Source organism: Lampetra planeri, chromosome 33, assembly GCF_965212315.1.
Source record: "Lampetra planeri chromosome 33, kcLamPlan1.2.h2, whole genome shotgun sequence".
Classification (NCBI taxonomy): Eukaryota; Metazoa; Chordata; class Hyperoartia; order Petromyzontiformes; family Petromyzontidae; genus Lampetra; species Lampetra planeri.
In genome coordinates this window covers 7440031-7466224 of record NC_136139.1, presented here as the reverse complement: position 1 = coordinate 7466224, position 26194 = coordinate 7440031, and the positions used below count along the sequence as shown (strand labels likewise).

Here is a 26194-nt window from a genome sequence, read left to right as displayed (position 1 = left end):
GATCAGTGCATTTAATGTACAACTTACTTTGTCATACTGACACACGACCACATTGTCAGTTTCAAAAAGCTCCGTGCCCTCCTCATCACTGACATCATCCTCAGAATTCAAAGGTTCCTGAAAAATAACGACGAGTGTTACTTCTTGGCATGTTACCATGGCATGGAACATGGAGCAAAATCAATTGTACAGTGATACCTCTGTTCACGAACTTAATTCGTGAACTGACTCTGGTCGTGAACCGAATTGGTCGTGAACCGAGGCACATTTTCCCATAGGGTTCAATGTAAATCCGGTTAATCTGTTCTGACCTTTTTTTTTGGTTTTTGAAGCACAAAAATATGAAACAAATTACAATACACATTAGTACTGAACAGTATAGTAATGTATAAAGAGAGAACACTAACCTTGCTTGAGATGACTTCAGTAAGCACTCAAACGGGTGAACTGTACAATACAGTAAGTACAGTACAGTACAGTAGTACAGTACAGTACTGTATGTGCTAAAAAGCACACCAAAAAGCAAAGTCACTGAAAGTGTCTTCACAGTACTCACAGTACTTCTTTCTGTGTCTCTTCTTCTCTCCACGATCTTCCTACAGGAAGTCACGACCACGTGACAGCCTGGAAATAGCATTAAAATGGCCGCGGCTCCTGTTCGTGAACCGAAGCGGAGTTCGTGAACCGGAGCAGATTTTTATGAACTTTTCTGTTCGTGAACCGAGTTGTTCGTGAACAGAAGCGTTCGTGAACCGAGGTATCACTGTACATTGAAATAAATTCATCAAACCTCCTCCACATGCTCCGCCTCCTCGCCCAAGTCATCATCCTTGTCTTTATCTTCTTCCTCTTCGTCATATTCATCCTCTGATGAAGTATCTCCAGCACCATCAACTTGGATGATTACAGGTGGCTGCGCACTTGAAGATGCACTGCTCACCTGTCCAATTGCAACACCTGCCTAAATGATTCGTATAACATAGAAAATGGGTTTAACGCTGCCATTACTAAACTATGCATCTATAGGAGGTACACCCCAGCAGGAGAGTTTCAAGAGAAAAGTTAATCGTAAATTATATAATCAACCCTCAAAACAAAAGCCGATGCAAAACTGTAAAAAAAAGTGGCACGCAATGGATACATTTTACAGTAACATCCTGCCAATAAAAATGCAATTTGAAGAATGATTTCAAGCTCATATTTGTTACAGTATTACTATTGTATGCCAAGCCATACCTGCTGAGCAGGCTGAACACGCCCCGTGATGACAGACTGATGCTGCGACACAGGCGGCTGCTGCTGCTGCAACAACACAGAGCCGGGTGGCAAGTTCTGATGTGTTGAGGTCAGCTGGGTAATGACCTGATAAATAAAAAAACATTAATATTACGACCTAAAAATACGCACATCACTGCAAATCACTTGGTGTGTAACGATTCATCTTTTAAAGGGTCGAGCGGTCACTCAAACCCATTACATACAAATCGAAAAACCATTTAGCATTAACAATTCGATGTATGTTACCCCGAGTTGAAGAAACCATACTTGATTAATCTATGCCCTCGTTCAATCCCGACAAACAATACACTGTATATATATTAAAACCTATACAGTAAACCACTCTGCCTATGACCATGAGGATGTGATGCTTTTAAAACATTTCATGTAAGTGCCCTTGGTCAACCCACTGCTGATTTAGGGCCTACCCACACCATGGGTTGTGCGAGTTGTTTAACCAAACTTCACCACGCTGGTCAGTGAAGGCGAGGAGCCGGGATACAAGGTAAACAATCAATATAATTTTAATGATAAAAGAAGGTGTCCACAATACACTTGGGTTTATGGATACATTTTTATCAAACTATTTCAGTAAACAAAAATTATTCATACTTGCTGAGGCATCTGCTGTTGGATCACTCCAGGGTGGCATGTGGTATTTTGCATTTGCCCCGGCAGCATGTGGGGGTTGACGTGTTGCAGCTGCAGCAACTGCGTCAGCCCTGCTTGCTGCTGCTGCTGTTGTTGCTGTTGTTGTTGAGCATGCTGCTGCTGCTGAGACTGCTGCTGTATGACAGGTGTCTGACCTTGTGTCTGGGCCTGAGAAACCTGCTGCAGCTGCAAGACCTAGAAAAACATTTTAAAAAGTCAATATTTTAAAAAAATCACATTGCATGAAAGTTAGGCAAAGTACTGTATTGCCATTATCGAATTGAAAATAAGGCACATTGTTTAAAACAAGCTGCCATGTGGTGTAAACAAATCGTACTTTCCCTTATATTGCTTTAAAAACACAACTGAAATACATTTCATACTTGATTTGAAGCTTTCGTGACTGCAGGAATTACTCTTTGGTTCTTTCGGTAAAGTCACGTAGAAATATTTATTTAATTTATTTCCTTTCTACGTGACTTTACCAAAAGAACCAGAGTGAAATACATTTATGCAATTCTGAATAAGTCTGTTTAATAAAAATGACATTAGTTATCCTTTGTGACATTCATTTAAGAATATAAATCTTGATTTATCCTGGAAAAATCCAATGGAGCTATGAAGCTCTTTTTCATAGATGTCCAGCAGGGACAGTTCATAAAGTTACGACAACAAACCATAGAAACAATGACAAGAGTTACTATTAAAATGCTTTACTATTAAAATTTCCCTTCCTCTATTACTGCTAATCCTACTTCCTCCCTTGATGACTGCTAATCCTACATAATACACGAGCATATGACTTTGAGACCTCCCCACCACCAACACATTCCACAAGTAGTGACTAATCCCATATCTGCATTTTCCATAAATATGCTAAATTCATCTGTTGATATGTAAATTCCTTTGTCAAGGCGCTTTCCTCCTCTAACCCAGCTTAAATATACGCTGCCAAGCTTGGTGGTGTTCATTCGGACGCTGTCTTTCCGACAGCCCTGTTCTTCACCTGATGACGGCTGCTTGCGTTGTGGCCGAAACGTCATGAGAATTTTATTTTATTATGTTGTATTTTTATTATTTTATTATTTCCCTTCTACATGACTTTACCGAAAGAACCAAGAAGAATGACAAGAGTGCCAAGTATAGGAAACGTAAGAAAATCACGAAACCTGTGTGTGTGTGTGTAGCCCAAGCATTTGTACATTTACACACACCGGAGGCAGCTGTTGCAGGATCTGGAGCTGGCCAGGCTGTCCTGGCTGTCCCTGCTGCATCTGCTGGATGGTTGGAACTTGTCTCACCTGCTGTATGGTGGGTACATGCTGAACCTGGATCTGTGCACATAGCAAAACCACACAATTAGACTTGCAAACATAAGGTCGTGGTGCTTGGGCAATAAGCGCAATCACAATAAACCACTCTTAGGTTTGATTTTCACATTTGTGTCACATTTATTTATTAAACACAAAGGTATTCAATTTGATGCAATTTCCTGGCGCGAAAGTTCAAATAACATTCAAGCTTCTTACATTTCCCCACCTCTAGTCACGTTCACCCAGTAGTACAAATGGAATAGTCGATATGCAGACGTGTGGTGGGATTAATGTGGGTACTTCAAAACACGTCTGGTCAGTGTGGAATAGACCGAAATACCCTCTTTAAAAAAGGGGGTGCGCTCTAAAGCTCCCTCTACTGGCAGCCCATCCCCCAGCAGTGGCGTTAACAAGTCATTCCAAGGACTGCACCTTTATCTTTTCAGTTTCATTTATTAGGTATAGCACTGTGAGCCATGCGGCTTTTGACTCCGGTGCAACCGCAACAAACAAAAACATGAACAAAAAACATCTTTAAGTGACTACGCGCGCAACAGAAAAATCCAGGAAAAAACAGCAAAGTTTTCCAGAAAAAAACACTGTATATCAACGCTGTGTGCAAAAATCCCAGTGGGATGCAAGTCGAACAATAACTATAAGACAATTTAGATTTAAGTTATTAGGCCAACTCTGTACTTCAAAACAAACATGGCTAAACCATACGTTTTCGAAATCACCAAAATAAAGCTATAAAAACAATGTAACAGTGATCATAGGAACTATGATTCAAATTTAACAATAAACGATCTCCCTAACATGAATGACCAAACTTTGCAGCCATAGCTGGCAGCATGAATCACTCCATAACAGCAGGAGTATCAAAAATTTTCAATGCACCTTTAAAGATCAGCGCACACTAAAATCAAAACTCAAGATCATACTTTGCAGCGGTCATCCAGAGCGATGCATTTGATTTCAGGCCACTCTGCATAGCAGTGGCAGCTAGGGGTGTACAGCTCCTCAAGAGCAGTTTTGATTGCAGATCTCACAGGTAGTGATTAAGTTGCAGTTTATTGGCAAGACCCTGGGGGCATGAACAGCAAAGGCCCTTCCTCCAGTATTTGTATGGCAATAAGGAATGTGAAGCTGGTAAATGAACGAGGACCTTAGGTCACATTTGTTCTTCAGCATCTGACACATGCTGTGCTTACCTGCTGCATTTGCGGGACCTGCTGGAACTGCTGCATCTGTTGAATATGCTGCAGAAACTGCGGTGAAACAATCTGCTGGCCCCCCTGGCTCACCACCACAGGCATTCGACCAATCATGCCTAAAAACATCGCAATGGAAAAAAGGTACAACAGGACATGCACATTAGCAAATATGGTCTCTCATCGTTGAGGTTTATATTTTTAAAAAATTTACACCATGCGACAGGACATTTTTCCACAATCTGAAAGCATGTTATTTACTTTGAAGAGCAACTTTAACCATAAGAGTATTTTTTAAAGCTAATGCTAGTATTCTTAGGTTTTTTTCGGTAAAGTCACGTAGGTAAAACATAAAAATTAATGAAAGTAAAATAAAATAAAAATCACGACGTTTCGGAGGCAACACAAGCTTCCGTCTTCAGGTTGCCTCCGAAACATCGTGATTTTTATTTTTATTTTACTTCCATTAATTTTAATTTTTTTACCTACGCGACTTTACCGAAAAAGCCTAAGAATATGAATCATTGCAGTCATGAAAGCTTCAAATCTACAACTAATGCTAGTAGTGTATTACCTTGGGAAAGAGCAGTGACTTGAAACGGCGAGATCACGCCAGTCGGTAGAGTCATTGTCGCAACAGGCGTACTCTAAGGGAAATACATTTTTGGCGCAAAAATAAAACGTTAACACCGAAATCGTACCATCATATCAGCACATACGGAAAAAGCATTTTCTTTTTTTTCAACTATCTCACTGCAAATGTTCCATTGCGACTGCTGAAAGACTTTTCAGCACTTACCACTGTAGTTGTAGTCATTTGAACATTTCTCTGATCTGGCAACACACCAGCTACAAAAGACAAAAGCATGTACACATGTCAACAGCATATTCCATGAATATTTACTGCAAAGTGCTCTTGTATAAAAATAACAACCAAAAAATGCCGTCTGAAAAATACAATGACGTCGGTAGTTAACCTGCAGTTGTTTGTGGCCTAACTACAGCCACTGTAGGCGAGGGTTTCTTGTTCTGCTGATGTGGCTGCTGTGCACGGGCGATCATCAAGTTCTCCTGATGCTGCAGGCTCTCCAGAGCCTTTGACTGCATTAACTTGCTTTCCCAGAGCTGTGATGAAAGACAAAAGGTTTCCTTTATCATTAACATGCAATGTTCATGAAAATATGTATTTCGACAAGTACAGGCCTTCCCCTGAATCTCATCCCAAAATGCAGTGTGATATTACGAGTTACCAATTGTACATCTTCCAAGTCGCATAGTTTATACTTTTTTTTTAAGTCCAAGAGGTTAAAGTGGCACATCAGTTAACACAATGCACTTTAAATATGGTGAAATAAGTTCGATTTGCGGCCATAGCTAATAATTGTGGCGAGTTATATTTAAACTAGTTGTCGGGGAAATTGACCCTCCAACTCCACCAACTCACAGACCAGTGTGAAGTGTGGTCAAACAACGCCTACGGTCGACATCACTTGGGGAAGCCTTCATCCAACAGTAGATTGACTAGGGTTGTAAATTACTTTATGATATTCATTACCATGAGAACTTAAAAACAAAAAAGTGTACTATTAGGAATTAGACATTTTTATTTAAATACAAACGATTATGTTCATGATGTAATGAACTATGCAATGTTTTTACCATGTATGCACATTTCATGCAAAGCTTTATTTTAAACCCATGTCCAGAAATAATGAGTGGTACCAGATAATATAAAATAGACAAGAAAATGTACACATCACTAAAGCCAAAGCAGATGGCACAAACAAGAACATTAGTACAAATGTGAATGGTAATACAAAGGAATGAAACATTACATGAAAGATGGAACAGACAATATAAATGAACAAGATAGCAGACAATAAAATCTAATATTTAATGGAATCCTGGCCCTGAATTCTGGCATTTTTTTAATCATGCAGTGGGGCGGGAGGAAATCATTACATGCCTATTATGTTCATACTATAGAGGTATATTGGAACACTTGTACTAAAACAAACCTGCTTAAGTTCTTGCAAAACATGTTCATCCACTCCCTCATCTAGGAAGATGTCTTTTAGATTTTGCACAACATCCTCAATCACAGCTGTGTAGAGCTTGGGCTGGAAAAAAAACAACAACAAAGACAATTGAATCAATTTAATTCATTAACCACTGAAATTTAAATATAACTATGCAATTACATGGGCACGAGATGTAATTTTACACCTGAATATAGCACAATGACATCACAAAACATTCATAGCATGCATACGTAAAAAAGTATTTCTAGAACTTTAACCACCAAGTTTTTAAACATTTAAAAAAATCATCTAACAAGTAAAGAACTACAAGTTAAAAATGTGAAGAGCAATTGCATCAATGTAAAAAAGCCAAAGTTTTTTTGTGGAAAAACAAATGTGGGTACTGTTAATTTTCAAAAACAGCAACCCAACCAGTCCTCCCTCAAATATGAATACACAATACTGGTCATGACAGTTTATAGAAATACCTCAACTCTTCAGAGAATTAATCGCATGGAAATCCTAATACAGTATTTAGAATTGTCGGTTCATTCAATCTCATTTCCTCAAAATGAGTTCAATCTGAATTCAGTTTAAAGTGACAAAGACCATCTAAACATCAGTCTACATTTTTTAGGGTCGGTATTTAAGGCAATGACAAAAGTAACTTTTTCTGTGGGTGAAAATGTTACATAGCTCAATGCAAGGCATGTCAGCCAATCATAAGCCAATGTGAGCAAGTCTGGCTCACATCAACTTCACATTTGTCAAAGCACTCTCTTTTAAAAGTTTAAGTAACTCAAATTTATTCGGACTGTTCAAAAATTTCGTTAAATATATGCTTGAACATCTAACAAATGTGCAGTACCATCACTACACTGACCATAAATTCATTGGTAATGGTAAAGCAGACAGTGCTTGTGTGGTCAAGTCGTTTTATCATGTGTAGTGCATACAATACACCAGAGGTGGGACAAAGTCATTGTTATGCAAGTCCAAGTCGAGTCGCAAGTCATCAAATTCATGACTCGAGTCTGACTCGAGTCCAAGTCACATGACTCGAGTCCACATCTCATAGGTGGGACAAAGTCATTGTTATGCAAGTCCAAGTCGAGTCGCAAGTCATCAAATTCATGACTCGAGTCTGACTCGAGTCCAAGTCACATGACTCGAGTCCACACCTCTGCAATACACTCTATTGGGTTAATTGGTCCTCATTCACTCCAACGTGGGGTCACATTTATAAATGGACACAGGATTGAAATACATTTAAGTGTACGTGGAAAAAGTTCATGCGTAGCGCACTATATACATTATCAAGTGTCTCGTCAGGGATTATTAATGTCCTTTAATCAGGTCAGCAGAATACCTCAGTTACCAAGATTACAGCTGGATCAGCTCTGCCTGTAGCACTTATTGTGCAAAATAATACCTGGGACACTGTAGTATCACCACTGCATTACAATTCTACTGTGTTCTCATTGACTTGCAGGGTCATGATCAATGTGGGATGAGAGCTGAAAACGCAGGCACACAATGGGAAACGTCTCATACCACGTTGAAAGGGGATTTTTTGTTTCCTCCCAAACATCAATCTTAAACATGATGGTGGTATGAACTCCAAAGTCCCCGGCCCCGGGACCACTGGGCTCCAAAGCCACCTTCGTGTGGATATTTCTAAGTCTAAACGGAATCCTCACCCTTCTGACCCCCCCCAAACCCAGAGTCTATCCCCACAGGCAAATTGAATTACATAAGTCCTCCAAAAACATAGCAAAAACGAATGCAAACAGAACAAGAGAACCTGAACCACGCGACCCAAGGAGACCGGCTTCTCAAAATCCCTGCTCACCTTTGTGGCTTGAACCGCAATTTACTTTTTCGTGCAAAATACAAAAATGCGATTTGGGCGCCACTCATTTATTTACGAATTAACGTCGCCAAAACGACGCTTTAATATATATTTTTTTGTAATCTTGCCAAAGATTCGGATGAGAAAGGAGTCCTCTGCTCCATAGGCAAAGACTTGCCCCGTTCGGGCTGTAGCAGTATCCGCCACTTCACCATTAAAACGCACACAGCCGACGAACTAAAAAAAAACCACTTAATCCCTCTTTAGTCAAAACGCTACCCGACTGCACACGCACGCAAGAGAACATTGAAGGATCGTATAAACACGTACGATTCCGGTTTGTAACGTTTACAAAAGGCAGCAAGAAACGCAAATGTATGAAGCTCGGCGGACGCTGGTAAAGGGGGGGGGGGTGAAGTAAGAGAGTGAGAGAGAGAGACGGAAAAAAATGTGTCGGAAGCCATTTCGCTCCCGACAGCAACCAAGCAAAGATGAGGACGAGATGTTTGTTACGGCCAAAAAAGAAAAAAAACACCATTCACAGGCAAAATAAGCCCACCCTTTACTCCTCAGCCACAAGCACTCGGGTCTTACCACTTGGTTACCATAGGCCATGATGGCTCGCGTCTGTGGGCCCCCTTTTTTTTTACAAACGACGCGGCTTCAAGGAAGCCGAGCGAGAGGTGGCCGCAGTCCGCTTATATAGGCGGCGAGCCGACTCCAATGGCGCCCGGGTAGGTCGCTGTGGGGAGGGGGGTAGGGGGCGGGGGCGGGGCTACCCTTCACATTTCCCACCACGCATAAGGCGATGAACGTGTGTGTGTGTCCTGTGTGTGTGTCCTGTGTGTATGTGTCTGTGTGTGTGTGTGTTGATGGTGGGGAGCGGTGGTGTAGCGGTCAGCGCGCTGTGCTATGAACCCTGCGACCCGGGTTCGATTTCCGCTCAGGGCTAACACCACCAGTGACGATTATCTGAACCGGTCCTGGGCCTCCTCTAGGTCGACTCAGCCTGAAATTAGTACCTGGTGCGGTGTGTAAACATCGTCACTAGGGAGACAAAGGTGGTCGGGCGTGGTGCTGGCCACCCACCCCCTCGTGTGCCGTGCCGGCTTTCATAGGTGATCGCAAACAGCACTTGCCCCAACAGTCTGTTAAGGCTATAGGGGGAATCTTTGTCTTTGCCTCAAAGTGCACCTGGCCTGGCACAGGCGGCGAATGTCTTGGGGGAATTATAGGGCCAAGTTAACCCCCACCCCCCTATTCACCATGGGTTTGTCGATAACTATTGCTGATCTCTCGTCATGTCGGTCAGGAGGCTTTTGCTACCCAATATTATCCCCAATATACTATCAATAATATTGGTCGCGAATATTTTTTTTCATTGGAGATTTAAATGTGGTGTTTTACCACCGACTCTTTTTACGCCTAATCTTCCACTTTTTAATTCTTTACTTAGCTCATAACTGCCACGTAAACAAAACCTGCCAATTCGTTACTAGTTCAGCACACCGGTGTGTTGTAGAGTGAACCCACAACATTTACAATTCGAGTACGGTAATTACAACCAGCATCATCAGTCAACAGCCAGATTCGTGGAGACCTCCCCCTGTTTCGGTCTTAAATCTCGGTCAGTCAACCAATGCTATGGCACCTGGGTTTGTTTTGTGACTTCCTGCCAGCGGGCCTTCGACACTTTTACGTGGCCTCATAGTGTACCGAGCCTGGCACAAGCGCCTTGATAGACGTCACTGCCAGTTAGTGGTGAACGGCGGTTATAGTTGTTGGGGCCATCAACATCATCACCTTCGTCTTCATAAGCACTATCATCCCAGTATGGGCCAATATTGGGGCCAAACAGTTCCAAAGACATGCCAACATTGGCATGTTTACTGGAATGAACGTCACAATCTTCGTAATTGTCATAATTACCGTCACTGTGACCATCACTGTATTGATCTTCGAAATTGTCATAAATTCACCTTCAGTTGGAATTGTCATGATCACCGTCTACAGCAGGGGTCGGCAACCAAAATAACAAGAAGAGCCATTTCTTTCCAATTCGGTACAAAATTCAGTATTTCAAGAGCCGCAATGCATCTGAGTACATACGTACATATTGTCAAGAAGCAGCCTGTAAAGAGCCGCATGCGGCTCCGGAGCCGTAGGTTGCCGACCCCTGGTCTACAGGAACCATCAACATAACTTTTTTCACAATTATCAGCAGCATCAATACTCTTCTCAGCGCTGTTATCATTACGATCACCATCTTCAATTATCGCTATGGCCATTATAATCACCTTTATCAATCACCATTTATGATTACTACCTATCAACAATCAATAATATTAATGATCCTTTAATTATAATCATTGTCATTATACTTTACAATATTTATAATCAGGTTAAGTCATTGAGACCAAATGTAAATTTTTTTCAATGGACTCATAAACATAGCATGAAACAAACGCATGAATCCAAAATCACAGCTCTGTAGGACACATTGAAGCACAATATACACAGTATCAACATAAAGACAAAATGTAACATCCACGACATTCACAAAAACAATAAAACATGATGAAGATTAACTCAACACCGCAATTGCCAACTTAAATTATTTGGTGATGATGCAGTCTCACAGTGGTGCACGGACAACTAAAAATATCACCACATTCGTTCATAACACAGTGGCCTTAAGAAATTGAAAAAATAAAAGTATAACCGGGGTGCACACACGACCAAGCAAGCCAGAGGCCAGAGCTGAGAGGTATCCAAATTAACAGGGAACATTGGGCAAAAGTTTTCAACCACGTGCAAACGTTGGCCCTATGTTGGCCCAACGTTATCCCTAGGCTGGCCCAACGTTGGACTTACGCTGGCCCAACGTTTGACCAACGTTAGCCGAACGTTGGCCCAACGTCAAACCAACGTGAGTCGAACGTTGACCTCAACGTGTGGGCCACATTCACGGCAAACAAGTGAGCACGCGTGTCCACTCTACGTATTCCAATCAAACGTGTTTGACCCTCGTGCGTGATTGGCCCGCGGTGGGCGGGCGGACATGACGTCACGACGCGGTATTTAAGGCGCTCTCGAGGGCCGCCGTCGCATTTAAGGCGCGGCCATAGCCCTCGCTGTGGGCAGACTGCGCGTACCCCGTTCACGGCGGCTGCTGCTGTTGTATTACCGCCAATGCCCTACTGGCGGCGGTGTGGCCGGATATGCCATCCGTGCCTTGCCACAGTTCTCCACAGCTGTTGTGTGCGCCAGCAACTCTATCAAAGACACGGCAACGTGTGCCACGAGGAAGGGCGGTTGCCCGAAACGTCGCCGATTGTGACATACCTGTCAACTGTTTAGCCGTATTCTTGTGCAGGGAAATTGAGTTTTCAGGTCCATGCGGCGTACGGCCGTTTCAATACGGGCAAAAAAATGTGTTTGTGTTTCTCCCTTGTGATGGGACTTTGTAGGATGAACGTTGAGATTTATAAGATCACGGGGTGACCAATAAGGTCTGAATTGGTCTGTAATAAGGTAGGCACTGATAAGGGGTTGACAGGTATGTGTTTTCTTTTCAAGGTCCCAGTGGTTATTGGTGACAAGCGTGTCGAGATTTACTGTAGCTTGTACACCATTGCCTAACGCAGCAGCAACAGCATCTCCAAATTATAAGGACGAGAAAGACCCATCATAATAGTGGTGCAGGCCAGAAAGCCATGAGTTTTAAACACATTTGTTGCATATGCAAATGGATGATAGTTATTTCACTGCCACTGTTCACTCACCTCTCTGGCCTCTTATGAGCTGTGAAGAAGGTCTATTGCCAGAAACGTCTTATATGTGCGATCATGATAATAGCCTATTATATTACTTGTAAGGCTTATTGAATGTTTTTAAGGGTTTTTTTTTAGTTGTGGGTTTGCACCACTGCCAAGGCAGTATCGCCAAATGCTGAAATGTGCTCTGGATATATAGGGTTGTCACCCGTGTGTAATTTGTACGTGTACAGCCCAATTTGTTAATCCACTACTGGATGAGACCCTCTATTAATATTGGCAGTGCTTGTTTGTGATGGGTTCCCTCAGCACTGCAGCATTCGACTCTTTAAACAACGTGCATGACTTTATGCCACTGTCCCCAACACAAACAGCATTTGTCGTGATGATATAGGAAAGATGTGTCCATATTTTGTTCAATTCAACGGTGGAAATACATGAACTGGTTGTGTATTAAAACATCGCATTTTTAACATTGTAAATTGCCACCATTTGTTTACCATTATGTTTGAAGACAGAAGTGAAAGGATGAATGCCATACTTTCACTCATGGCTAAATGTTTCAAGCAAATTATGTACTATATATATGTTTCAAATGAAATACAAAATAAATGCATGACTGTACTGAATATTTATACAAACTATCAAACGCTTTTTTACACATCTTGCATAACCAGCACAAAGTCATTTATTTACTGCGGCACTCTTGTTTGTGAATTTTCCCAAAGACAAACTTGGATGCAGTGTTTGTACATTTAAGTGAATAATAAATATAGTAGATTATGCTCCTAACACTGGGAAATTGACATGCAGTGGCCTTTTGATAACATTTGTTAACAAGCAGTGTGAAGCACAGATAAAATTATACATGAGGGCACTAAGTGAATGTTGTCTTGCCCTCATGTACATCAGTAAGGTTGTTTAAAGTTTGCAGTTAAGTAAAATTAGATACTGTATATGACCCGATGGAGAATGTATGTTAGGATAATACAAAAATGTGCAGCATTCAACACATTAACATATACAATTAATATCCATGAGTGTAAATACCTTGATTCAATTCAGTCTTTTGCCATTACATTTCGGGATGAAAACCTCCCCAATGTCAGTCATCGAGGCTACGTGCTGCTATCAGTTGGTCACATTTTCTCAAATTTATTTTGATGCTGATCGAAGACAAGAGGACCACAATGCACCTCTTCATGAAATGCTGATGGTTTTTTGCATATACATTTTTGCAATCTTATTTGAAGCATTGCACATGACATAAAATGTAGTACATACAGTATTAAGCATATGGAGTACTGTGTCCACTTCTAATTCATGAGATAGAAATAGAATGGACACTAATAATACAGTACACCGACATAAAACTGTCCCATCTGTATGTATGTAGAACTTCTTTCGCACCAAGAAAACCAACAACTTTCATAGCAGTTACAATTTTATTTTGGAATGTTAACACAGCATAGTTTTCACATGAAACTCAAAAGGTACACATTCTGCCTCCCCTCGTGTTAATCACTGTACAATATTTGTTGTATCTTGGTAAAACAATAATCTGCTTTTGTACTTACTGCACAGTCGCATTGTTAAATATATTTATAATCCCAAAGTTACCACAAACTTGACATTTGTTGTGATTCGACGAGTGAAATTCTATTACTTTCAATGCAGATTGTCAAGGAAACTAGCAATTAAACTGGAGAGGAGTGTACTATACTGAACCTACTTTCCTACATATAAAAAACGCATTAAACTGCAACTGCCAAAAAAAGATATCAATGCACAATAGTGAATGCACCCAACCGCAGCATAAAACACAAGTTTGCCAGGAAAGTGCAAGATGCATACCTTTATATCGGTTATACTGAATAAAAAAAAGCAATGGTACCACTGTGTAACACAAGTAAGGCATGGCTTATGTTATACAAAAAATATCCTGGACTATAAATTTTTTTATTTTTTTTATCAAACACACAAATATCAAGGCAGTCTAGGGGAATTTTGGAGAGGCAATCTGGATTTGATGCAAATAATGAAAAATACTTCGAGGCAAGGGGGGCCTATAAATGAAAATCACTTATAGGCCAGGGCAGTAATTTTATCAGTAGTTAAGATAATAATTTTAAAGTATTGTTTGGTGTTTTAATACGAAAATATACCTTACCTATTATATTGTCTTAAAGTATACTTAATGAGGTATCCACAAATTAGGTCTCAAACGTTCTATAACATGCCAATTACAACTATTAACTTACATCTCTTTCATAATCAACGTTTTTGGGTTTAGATCGCGTTATTTATAAATGTGTCGTAACCCTCCACCACCCGACACGGCCAATCAGTAAAAAAAGTGTCACGTTGACAAAAGACAAATAGTTCACTGCTTTAGCCAACCGGTGTGTTGAAGCGTGAAACCACAACATTTACAACTTTTCGAGTAATATTGGTCGCGAAAGCCTACGTGTTAAACTTACATCTCTTTGTCGACAACGATGCAGGATAAAAGCCGACGTATGCCTTGTTGGCATGTCCATGAAATGAGGGTTGCAGAACCAGCTCAGATATCACTCTTCACTCATGTTAGCCGTGGCGAGAATCAAACTGAAATCACCGAGTTCATTGCATACATCGCGAACCAATGCACCATCATTCCACCCCAACGTATGTCCAATGTCAAACATCAGAGCGACCACCAAAGAATTGAGACTGCCCACAACTCCATGGCTGAACATTTCTAAAACGTGCTTGTTTAAATTCATCCACTAGAGGGCGCGAAAGAACCAGTTATGTATTTTAAAAAAATGTGCATTGCAATGAGGAATGTTCTATTTTATGGCAGCAAATATTTAGCAAAGTTGGCCCAAGAAAGGACGACTGCATTGGTAGTAGACGCCAATGCAGATAGAGGTCACCCTCTAAACATCAAATGTCCATGAAATGCCTTTAATGCTTAAGTTAAGAATCAATATATTCTCACAAAAGTAAGACAATTTTATGCAACATATAAAGTTACATTTCTATATTTGGTCAGGAATATAGCATCTGCAGAGCATGCTGAATACATGGAGAATATAGCCTATGCACGTCATTATCCTCAACACAACTTATTATATATTTTATATGAAAATATTAGAAGCCCAATGGGAATTAGAGGCCAACGAATATGCAGCACTAAAATATTCTTTATAAACAAGATTAAACTCATGACATTTGGCACAAATTTAAAAACAAATTAAGAAATCTGTACTGAATATTGGCCATATCATTACGTGGCCTAACCAATTAATTAATTATGAATTGTACTTAATATGTTTCATGCAGTGTTTCAAAATTGCATGTTCTGGTTAAAAGTGACAACTGTGATTATGGCCAGGTGGATTGGAGGTCAGGACACTGAGCTGACACTGCCAAGATTCTAGATTAAATTCTAGGCAGCCATCCAGAATAAAAACTGGGTTCTCAAGTGCAGTGAGTTTATATTCTGACCCTGGATGTAAATATCTGTTTTAAATCACCATTTTGAAATTCGCATTTTAACTTAATTTGGCAAAATTCCAGCTGACAATTAAACATATTGGCTCGACTGCAATGTGATGAACAATCGAAAGTGTGTGGGAAAAGGGAACTGACCTGTGTAAAGAATAAAAAGTCCACTTGAAGAAATTTGGTGGAGAAGTCCGTTCCCCAGTATATGGCGTGGCGACTGCTAATCAAGATTTCCGAAAGGTTTATTAATCTTGGGACTTCATGTTATGCAAAGATTTGATGAATAAACTTTAGGCTATTAAGTTCAAACGTTTTATCCAAGAAGTCACAACAAATCTCCTGTTGGGCGCTATCTCAAATCTTTGTTTTACGTACTGTACTCATAATAATAAGTGCATTAAGTTAAAATGAAAATTAAGTTTCACGATTGGGAATGCAGATACTTTTAATAACCCACTGCAAAACTGTTCATATATATAAAGTAAATGTCCAGTTTCTGATTATGGCAACATAACAAAATCAAGTCTTGCCTTACTGCAGATCATACATACATGGTGTCCATAATATTATCCATTATTAAATAATAAAACACACAATATTTTCAACTATGTGGTTGATATATTGGGAACATTTTCCTAATGGTTCAGTTTTTTGGGTTTTAATTTACCAATACACATGAATGTCTTCAACAGCACATGATAGAATTGAAAAATATCAAGCCAGAAATGTCGGTGACTATCTGGGACAAACCTCAATACAAAATGTGTCACACCAATGCCATGGCAGATATGTGGTGGTTTAGTGATGAGACTCATACAATCTACACACCACCAAGTGTACAAGTTTATTCAATCCTCCCCATCTGTCCCATCAGCAGTATAAATGGGTAAACTGCAGTTAGTTGATGGGCAGGTCACGCGTGGATACTCCCAACTCTTCCATGGCCAGTATGGAAGAGTAGGCCAAATACCCTCTAGGGGGACTCTCTAGAGTGGCAACTCGTGGAGGCCTTTCCACCCACAGTGTTGTAAAAGTAATTGCAGGGCTGCACCTTTACCTTTTGTTTTTTACGACAAATGTGAGCATATATAGAATCAACCTAGCTCAAACTGCTGTCTATTTTTCAATGAATTATACATTGATGGGCACCCTGTATATACATACAGTTTATTGCACGCATTTACTTTATACATATACCTTATATTATGAAGCAAGGTTTTTTTTTTGTTATATATAGAAATGAATGTGGCACATAACAAATAATAACATTCGAGTTTCTACACGACTTCCGCTGTTTTTATTGATTTATTTCTCCTACGAATTCAGTTGGAATGAAAATGAAGCGAAGCAATCCATTGTCTCTGCATTTTGTTAATAGTCTGCTGAACAGTTGGCAACAAAGAAATACATTAACGGAAAAACGAGAGAATGGCCCCAATAGCAATTAAGGGGATAAAACCACACTGCAACCAGCTGCAACAATGGTACGCAATATAAAGGTTTCACTCTTCCATTACCATGAGCTTTATTACACACAGAATAGAAAAAGCTTAAAATCCCAATGCTGGATCCTGTCCAGCTAAAATATGTCAAACATATTAAAGTTTCTTAAAATATAATTATTTAACATTTTTAAGGGATAATGTGTTACATTAAGCCAGTGTGTGTGTCTGTCAATTTAACAATGGGTTATTTTTCCCTTTAAAAGCCAACATTCATCATTTGCTTTAATTACTGTAGTAATTAGACCATACTCCCAAGATTTTAAACTTAGCATAACTACCAGAGTGAATTTTGACAGAATGTACTTACTCACTAATGGATTAAATTAAAGCTCTCTTTGTTAATGTAAAATTTTCGATAGACTTTGGGTGTTTTACAGACATTACTGCCCGACACGTCAGTTAAAAAGAAGCTAAATCTATTTTAAACGAGGCAGCCATGCATTGCACCTCGAGATATTTCTGCTGCTACTTCTAGGATCTTTGATGAGTTGCTTTCACTTGGCTGCTGCAGCGATTTACAATTTACGAAGAATCATAAACATAGTGTTTAAATACACTAGTTGTCAAAGTATTTAACTTTTTCGTTTTCTTAAACTATCAGTATTATCCGCTCATCTCTTGGTGCGTGCACGCGCACTCGGCTTTTTCAACGCATCTCACACGAAGCGATACCAACATTTCACCACTAGGTGGCTCTATCGGTTGTGCAAGATTGATGTTTTTGAATGTACGTTGAACTTCTTTCGCGCCATATGTAGCCAACCGCGCTAATCGGAAGTGCGCAATTTCGTAAAAAAAACTACACATATTAGCCATTTGTATTCTGATACGTCACAAATAAAGGTCAAGAGTTTCTCTTTGAGATAAACCTTATATTTGGAGATCATTTGCAGACGAAAGAGTTCGAGGTACAGAGAGATAGATATATAAGGTCCCCAACCAAATATAATAGCGTCTCCCTATGGGAGAAACTAATAATGGCATTTTAATTTTAAGAAGTCAGTTAAAAGCTGCTGCTCTTGTGACACAACAGCCTCCGACAAAAGTGCACACCTTCCTCAAAATATACACCCCCTGCCATGGCCAGGGTTCACTGTTGCGAGCACTCTCCTGGCTTATCTTCGTCCACTTCCCCCACCTTGATCCATCTCTTCTCCATTTCCACCTGGCACACGGCATGCAAGAGAGCGTGCATTCGTCTTAGCACAGCAACCTTGGTGACAGAGCAAGCCATTCCCCACCGTCTCAAATACCGTCGTTCGACCCCGGCACTGGGCTCCTCAAAGTGATCCACCACACATCAACAGAAGCCATTTCCTGGATAGGTAATCGTCGATCATCCAGCCGTGGTGTAACGGGTTAGCACACTGTACTTTAAATCCTGGTGTCGCCAGTCCAATTCAACCCCACGGCGCGGCCAAACGAAACAATCCTGCCGCCACAGTTCACCCAGCAGCATAAATGGGTACACTATGGTTAGTCGACCGGTAGGTTGCGTGTGGTGACGCAGAGTGTGGGCCACTCTTATACCCTCAAGGATGCCTGGCCAGCATGCAAGCGTAAGCAATCGTAACCCTCCAGAGGTTTCCTCTCGAGCTCCCTCTAGTGGCGACCCTTCCGCCAGCAGGGGCGTGACCGAGCAATTGCAGGGCTGCGCCTTCATCTTTTATACGAGATAACTTGGTGCAATTAATATGTATTATACACGACAAGAAAATTAAAGCTTCAGCACATTTCGTATTTGCACTATTCTTATAGCTATGTTTCAAACAGTCTGCAATAGTTCCACAGCGCGGGGTGGCGGGGGGGAGGCTTGATTGCTATGCATTCTCCCAATTCGGTAATACAAAAAATATAATATTGCAGTGCTACACCTTTAACTTAATTTCACTCATCCAGCCATAAGCACCTCCGTTCAGCACGGTTGGCTATGTACGCTGGCGAAATAAGTTCAACATACATACATAAACACATAACCAAGAATAACCCAGAGTTGGCCATCACTTCGTACCTGGTACCGATAATGCCCTCGGTAGCTGATGTTCTTGATAGCGTCCACGTTCCCCACCACGCTCACGGAGCGGACGTTCGCCCCAGAGGCGGTGGTGGTCTGCATGTCAAACTCCGCCTCCAACGAGTGGAAGAAGCCTCTCGGCACCTCCTGGTCCGAGCCCAGCTCCAGGCGGCACGTGAAGCAGTGCGGGTGGTCGGCCGCTGGCGCCGGGCAAAAGCGAGCGACGCATCAACAATCGCAAGGGTCTGACAATGTCGGCGCCACACTCGTGATCACTCCAGTGCGGTTGACGTCGCTGTCGAGTGTGCAGGTGGTGCAACCGCACCAGGGCCCATGGGCAGAAGGGTCGCAGGATAAGGTTGCCACCTGAAACTAAACTAAAACTGAACTACAGTAAAACCTTGGATTGCGAGTAAACTTGGTCTGCGAGTGTTTTACAAGACGAGCAAACATTTGAAATAAATATTAATTTGATAAACGAGCGAGGTCTTGCAATACGAGTAGTACGTGTGTACGCTTTGTCTGCCGAGCGTCACGTGATCACAACTGATATACGAGTGCTTTGATGTACGAGTGCTTTGGATTACAAACACGTTTCCGGAACGAATTATGCTCGCAATCCAACGTTTTACGGTATTTTTATTTCATCAGGTAAGGCCCACTGAGCTATGGAGCACTTTTTCAGAAGCACCTGGCCACAAATTATAGCCCAAAGAAGTGGCTTATTGTGTGGAACTTTATAGCGACCAAATATTTTCAACACATATCGATTCTAAATATGCAAGGAAACACCAGAGGACCCTGGAGAAAAATCCACACAACCACGGGGAGAGAGACATACAAACTCCAAATATGCAGGCGTCAGCATAGGGATCGAATCCACGACCTCCTGTATATCAGGAGAGGTAGTTAACATTTCACCACCTGTGAAGGCGAAACAAATGCGACATACCATGAGGAGAAGAATATCTCACGATACCGGAAGAGCTCCATGTGAATGCACTTTCTTGGCTGGTGTATTGTTAAGTGACAGTATTTTCTCAGAAAGACGTACAGGATATCTAGCTACCTCAACAAGAGGACAATCTTGGGGGAAACCAGGATAGGTGGTAACCCCAGCCTAGGCGCTGGGCAACAAAGAGAGGGGAAATGATACGTGAAGCCCCATCTCATTCCTTGCACCAGGCTCCATACCAGCATTGCTATGCCACTGCTGCGGTGTTCAAGACTTCCATTGTCATCCCCACCCCCCAGATGCATGCTGGGAGATATAGAGAGAGAATAAAGGAGGGACACATGGATCAGAGAACATGTGCCAATTAAAAACAATGGCGACTCTTATGAACTCTAAGTTGTCTTGGGCAGGACACATTGCTTGAAGGGATTATGGCCGATGGGCGAGACTAGTGACAGAATGGCAGGAAAATGAAGGAACATGCCCCAGAGCATGACCCCCGAAGCAATCGTGGCGACACAAACTCATGCGCGGGAGCAAGATGGATTAGAGCATTGTTAGACGGAGCAAGATGGCAATGACATGGGGACTGAGGAGGATGACGATAGATCACTTATTAATTTAATTCCCTCTGCCCATTCTCTTTAACCCCATCATCAAAATCCTCTGATGCATTTACTGGATTAGCAGCAAGGTTACCCCGAGAGTCTTCAAAATCTTCCATCGACTCACCTCTGCCTACCTTTCACCACTCCAGCTCTTCATTCGCTTTCTGTTCCGGCAACTAGGGCCTTCTGCTGAAGCCCAATGTCAACATTTGCACAGTGGGAGGTCATTCCTCCCTTCTCCGCTAATGCCCCTGTTGTGTGGGGCTATCGATTCCCTGCCACTGTTAAAGTTCAGGCTCAAGACCTTCCTTTTCTCAAACGTCTGTCTCTTCTCATATATATAAATTCAACTTCCTATATATTATACAAAGACAAGGATCTCCCGTATAGCCTTAACAAATTGTTAGGGCAAGTGCTGTTATCGAGCACCGATGAAGGAGGGGGTGGGTGGCCAGCACCACGCCCGGCCGCCTTTGTGTCCCGAGTGGCGATGTTTACACACCGCACCGGGTACTCATTTGAGGCGGAGTCGACCTAGGGGAGATAATCGTCACTGGTGTTGGCCGTCAGCAAAAATCAAACTATGGGTTGCCAGGTTCGTAGTGCAGCGCGCTAACCGCTACACTACTGCTCACACACAGACCTCCTTCTTCTCTGTGATGCACATCCCTCTGTTTGCGAGAGGTGCAGTTGCATTTTGACACGAGACAAATACAAATAGTATTTTATTCTCGGCGCAGTAGATGGTAATCAGCAATTATCCACACTTAGACTGACTTAAGTGAATATCCACACTTAGACTGACTTAAGTCAGTCTAAAAGCATAGCACTGGAAGAAGACATGCTCCACCGTTTAAGTAATTTACTGTGACAGGCATGAGCACTAATTCTAGATTTGAAGCTTTCGTGACTGCAAGGAATCATATTCTTAGGTTATTTCGGTAAAGTCACGTAGGTAAAACATCAAAATTAATGAAAATAAAATAAAATAAAAACAAAAATCACGACGTTTCGGAGGCAACACAAGTCTCCGTCATCAGGTGGGACCGTCACAGCCGAACCAGCTGCAGCTGGTGATTTTGTTTTTATTTTATTTTATTTTCATTAATTTTGATGTTTTACCTACGTGACTTTACCGAAAAAACCTAAGAATAGGCATGAGCACCCTTCTGCAATGCAGTAACGTAGTGCATTCCATCTTGTTATCTTGGGCGAAGCCGTAGAATGGGAGAGTCAAATAAAGAGACCTACTGTATTATCCTCGTCAAAAAGCAACTATTTTGTTTTTGGCGGAGTGATCCTCCGCAAGGCGTAATGAGTCCCGGCATCCTGCGTGCAACGCCCGTCGTGACAAGCATGCCAGCATCAGGACTCGAGGTAAGTGAAAATAAAGCTGCTTTTTCTTTTCGTGTTATGCTATTTATTTATGACGCAGTATTTCTTACTGCACCACTTGCAAATGTACAATATTTATTCTTATGAGTTAAACAATGGTTCCCTTTTGTGTTGAACCGTAACACATGTTTAAGGCACTGATCTACGTGCTGTACAATAAAATATTGAGTTCCGAGATACGAAAAAATCGACTTATGAACGGGTCTAAGGAACGTAACCCGTTCATAAGTCGAGGACTGCCCCTATCTGTTGACATCCTCAGGGGAAAATCTTCTTGACAAAGTCCTGAGATTTGGTGCAGTCTTCATGCATATATGAATACATTTAATTATTAATATAATTTTGAAATGATGACGAGAATTTCAAACGAGAAGCACTTCCATTTTCATAACAATTTCGGGGATTTATTTTCAAACAAATGCAGCAAAACCAATCCTTTTTTTTTTTAAACCTCACTTAGTTTCAAAATTATTAGTTTCAAAATGATAGCTGCATTGTACAATGGACCCGGTGATCTGCAAACAAAATATATCCCGGCCACGACTAACATCAGTGACGAGTGACAAATGAACGAGTGCTCATTGCTGCCCCTACCCCGATTCACCAACCCGACAACCACCATGACCCGACACGGTGTAGAACATCTTTCATCCAGTAGACAGTTGACAAAGGCCTGTGAATGCTTATTATTAATCATCGTTGATGTTTTGGAGTATGCATACACACTGTATATAATGGTTAAGGTAAATAGGTTATCATAGCGAAAATCGCTCATGTCACCGTACCTCTAAAAATAATTTGTTTCCCTTTTTCTAGATCCCATAATTGGTGTACGTAGTATGGTAATTGTAAACATATACAGCCCTATGTCAATCCACTGCTAGATCACCCCACACCATGTCAGCCATGGGGGCTTGTTGGACCATACTTTTCCATGCCGGCGAGTGCAAGCCGATGAAGGGGATGCCCATGACCAGGCGGCTTCCTTTCATTACACCCAACAATTTATACGTTTCAACACTAAAAAAAAGCAGGTTGAAACTCTCAATTAACGATACAAAAGTAACAGCTGTGACAAGAGTGTAAGAATGGTGGGTTGAGGTATTTTCCCGAGCAGTGGCTGGATAAAGGATAATTTCAACAACTTTTTACGATATACGCAAGTCACCGAAAGCAGCGATGATCGAGGGTGGTTTCCGATCTCTGCACATACCGGCGTTTTTGTCGGGGAGCCTGTCGATGCGCCACACAATGGCGTTGTACGCGTGCTCGTACTTCGCCGTGCCAATCGTCACACGCATGACGGGCTCCGAGCCGGAGACGCTGGTCGTGCCGAACTTGGCGCTCTTGTTCACCTTGGCCAGGAGCGACTTCTGCTTGATGAAGTTTTCCGTGCGGAAGATCTTGACCCAGTCCGGCGGAACGGGGTAACGCACCATCACGTTCTCGCAGGGCACCTGCCGCAGGACGTTCCTGTTCGGCGAGAAGCCCGGCGACATCAACAGCCACGACTGCAGCTCGATGAAGGCCCCGCGGACCGTTGCCACGGTTTTCAGAGAAAACGGAGTCTCCTTCTCGCAGTACGCCGTCCGGAAGCGCATTACTTCAATCTTGCAGGCGTCCGGAGGCGTGAATTTGATTGCTTTTGACTCGGCAAAGGCGGCAGCATCCACGCAGGAGTGAAATTGACAGTCGTGCAGTCTGATCCAATTGTTGCACGAAGACGCAATAATGTCCTGCCTGTTGACGCTCTCCTTGCCCCTGACGTCAATGTCGTTGATGCCGATGACGCACTCAGGCTTCCCAGAGACGAGTGCCATGGCATATATGTGTGTCGTGACGGAATGCTTGACCAAGTTGCTGTCGTCTTTCCTCAAGATGCCCCTAAATTCATCCGCTACCTCGATTTCCACGGTGTCCTCGGTGTACACCGAGCACCTGTCCAGCGGTACTGTGAGGTGCATCAGCTGATCGCGAATCGTCTGAAGGAAGCTGGTGAAGTCGTTGTAGTCGGGGGTGCCCAGCTTGAGCAACTCCGTCCTCGTTTCACCATGGGCCTGCAAGATTTTGCTCGGGTACTTGCGCTTCTCCTTGAAGGAGACACACTCAATCCTGATGGTGTGGATTTTGCCGAGCTCGTTAAAATTTTCCAGCCGGGGTTCCGAGAGCTCGTGGTCGGGCTGTAGCTGGAATTCCTTGAAGGGCTTCTCGAGACCCTTCTCGTAGTAGAACATAAGGAGGCCGTCAGAGACGGTGGTGTAGATATTACCCCACTGCCGGGAGGACATCTTCGTTTTCTTCTCCGGAATCCTCATCATCAGTGGCCAGCCGTCTTTTGATTCGACCTCGGGGAAGTCTGGGCAGTAAGCATACGGAGTGTCAACAGATTCGTCGGACAAATAAGGATCTTCCTGCGCGTACGAGTCCACAATCTGAATTTGTTTAAGTTTGTCAATGACCTCGGCGTGTGGGTCAGGCTTTGTCGAGTCAACCGACGCATTTAAGTCTTCTGAGTGATAGGATCCGTTCAACAGAAGTTGCGGCGACTCTTGACCAGACTGCTGCTGTTGTTGTTGCTGCTGCTGTTGCTGTTGCTGCTGCCCGGTTCCCTTCTCCTCCGGGTTCTCAAAACTGTCAAAGAACGACTGAAAAGGGTTTATGGTGGAGGGCTGGACATCGTCGTATAGATTGATGAGGAATGGATTCGATGGGTGGAGCGGAGTGTGCGGCGGCGATGGTTGCTGAGCCACGGGAGTGGGAAACGTCCCATTGCTCGTGGATGGCGCGGGGAGGGAGGCGCTTTGCTGAGACTCAAACGTGAGCAGATCAAGGGCGCCGCTCCCCTTCTGCTCCGCGAATGAATGCCCGTCGGGGTTGGCCTCGCCCCAAGCTTTAAATCCGGGGTCATCATCAAAGGTCACCCAGTTTGAAAAATTTGCCGAGGTCGTCATGGTTCAAGATTTTTTTTGTTACCAGAATGAAAGAGCCAGTTGCTGAGTCAATCCTTTTTTTTACATGCCACTGTGTTCGGAAGCAGTATTTTCTGTGCCTGTAAAACATAAAACAAAATAAACAAAAATGTTTACAGTTGAAGCCAACACTTCCCCCCAGCTGGTTGCAACGTGAATACTCGTACGGTAAAAAAAAGCTAAACAATTTGCCACACAAAAAAAAACCTTTGACTGTACAGTACTTGGAATGTGATGTCAAAAATCTCTGCTAATACACCAAACGATGATTAGATGTGGAGCAAAGTTGGACAGACTGTGTTGAATTACATGCAATTCGTCCGCTCTGTAACCGCACAGTGCACTTGATAGCGTAAAGCACGGTGTCATACAAATTGTGTACAAATGTGCCCACTGTATGTTCACCCTGGGCAGTCTAAGCACCACACACAAGGCTTGTTTGTATTCCAACGCCCTTCCCACCCATTACCAACCTCAGAATAAATAAATAAGCCCCTGAAAGACAGCATGCAAGCCTTGTCCCATCGTTTCACATTAACCTTACGGCGGGACCCAAGGTTCATGTGCTCATCACATTCCCAGGAAGGACGAGGACGTGGATAATTACATCATTAAGCGTGTGACAATTGAGGGAGCGTGGGGGGGTATTTAGATTTAACACATGATAACCCGCAAAGCTTTTGTTGAGAAAAGGAATTTTTTTCATGAAATGGGAGATGAGATACTGTGATGAAAGCTGTCAGAAGTGGGTCGTAAAGTGTTCCAACGGAATTCGCATGGGTTTTCTTCTACATACTGTACTGCTTATATGTGACAAATTATTGGAGTGATTGCAAGCTTTGGCAGCGGTGCACATTCTCATCTGCATAGCACATTATTTACGTGCTATGAAGGGTCATTGATAGAAACGTTGTATATTATAATATACTTTTATTTATTTTAAGGCCACACGATGTCGTTGAATAGTTTTGTATATGTGTTGAATGTGTTTGTATATATGTGGGTTATCAAGTTTTTTTTTTTACCAAGATACTGCTCAATTCACCACCAACCCCTCCACTACTGATTCGACAAATTGTCACGATTCTAGTTGCGATTCGATTAAATAAACGTTCACTTTGTTGTCTCGGCTTTGGCCATCTCATTTGTCCTGC

The 26194-nt window shown here is 42.3% G+C and overlaps 1 protein-coding gene across 1 annotated transcript in view; it reads right to left on the bottom strand.

The window, feature by feature from the left end:
- Positions 1-26194, bottom strand: part of LOC144729839 (stonin-2-like) — a 50533-nt gene that overhangs the window by 1983 nt on the left and 22356 nt on the right. Inside the window, exons 2-15 of the mRNA XM_078610355.1 lie at positions 23285-25120; positions 19111-19313; positions 18194-18264; positions 8921-8987; positions 6472-6573; positions 5431-5578; positions 5253-5302; positions 5028-5100; positions 4454-4572; positions 3144-3263; positions 1891-2124; positions 1237-1362; positions 791-961; positions 28-117 (exon numbers count right to left, since the gene is read on the bottom strand). Of these exons, the coding sequence (XP_078466481.1) occupies positions 28-117; positions 791-961; positions 1237-1362; positions 1891-2124; positions 3144-3263; positions 4454-4572; positions 5028-5100; positions 5253-5302; positions 5431-5578; positions 6472-6573; positions 8921-8987; positions 18194-18264; positions 19111-19313; positions 23285-25022 (3312 nt within the window). The 5' untranslated portion in view covers positions 25023-25120. The remainder of the gene's footprint in view (positions 1-27; positions 118-790; positions 962-1236; positions 1363-1890; positions 2125-3143; positions 3264-4453; positions 4573-5027; positions 5101-5252; positions 5303-5430; positions 5579-6471; positions 6574-8920; positions 8988-18193; positions 18265-19110; positions 19314-23284; positions 25121-26194) is intronic.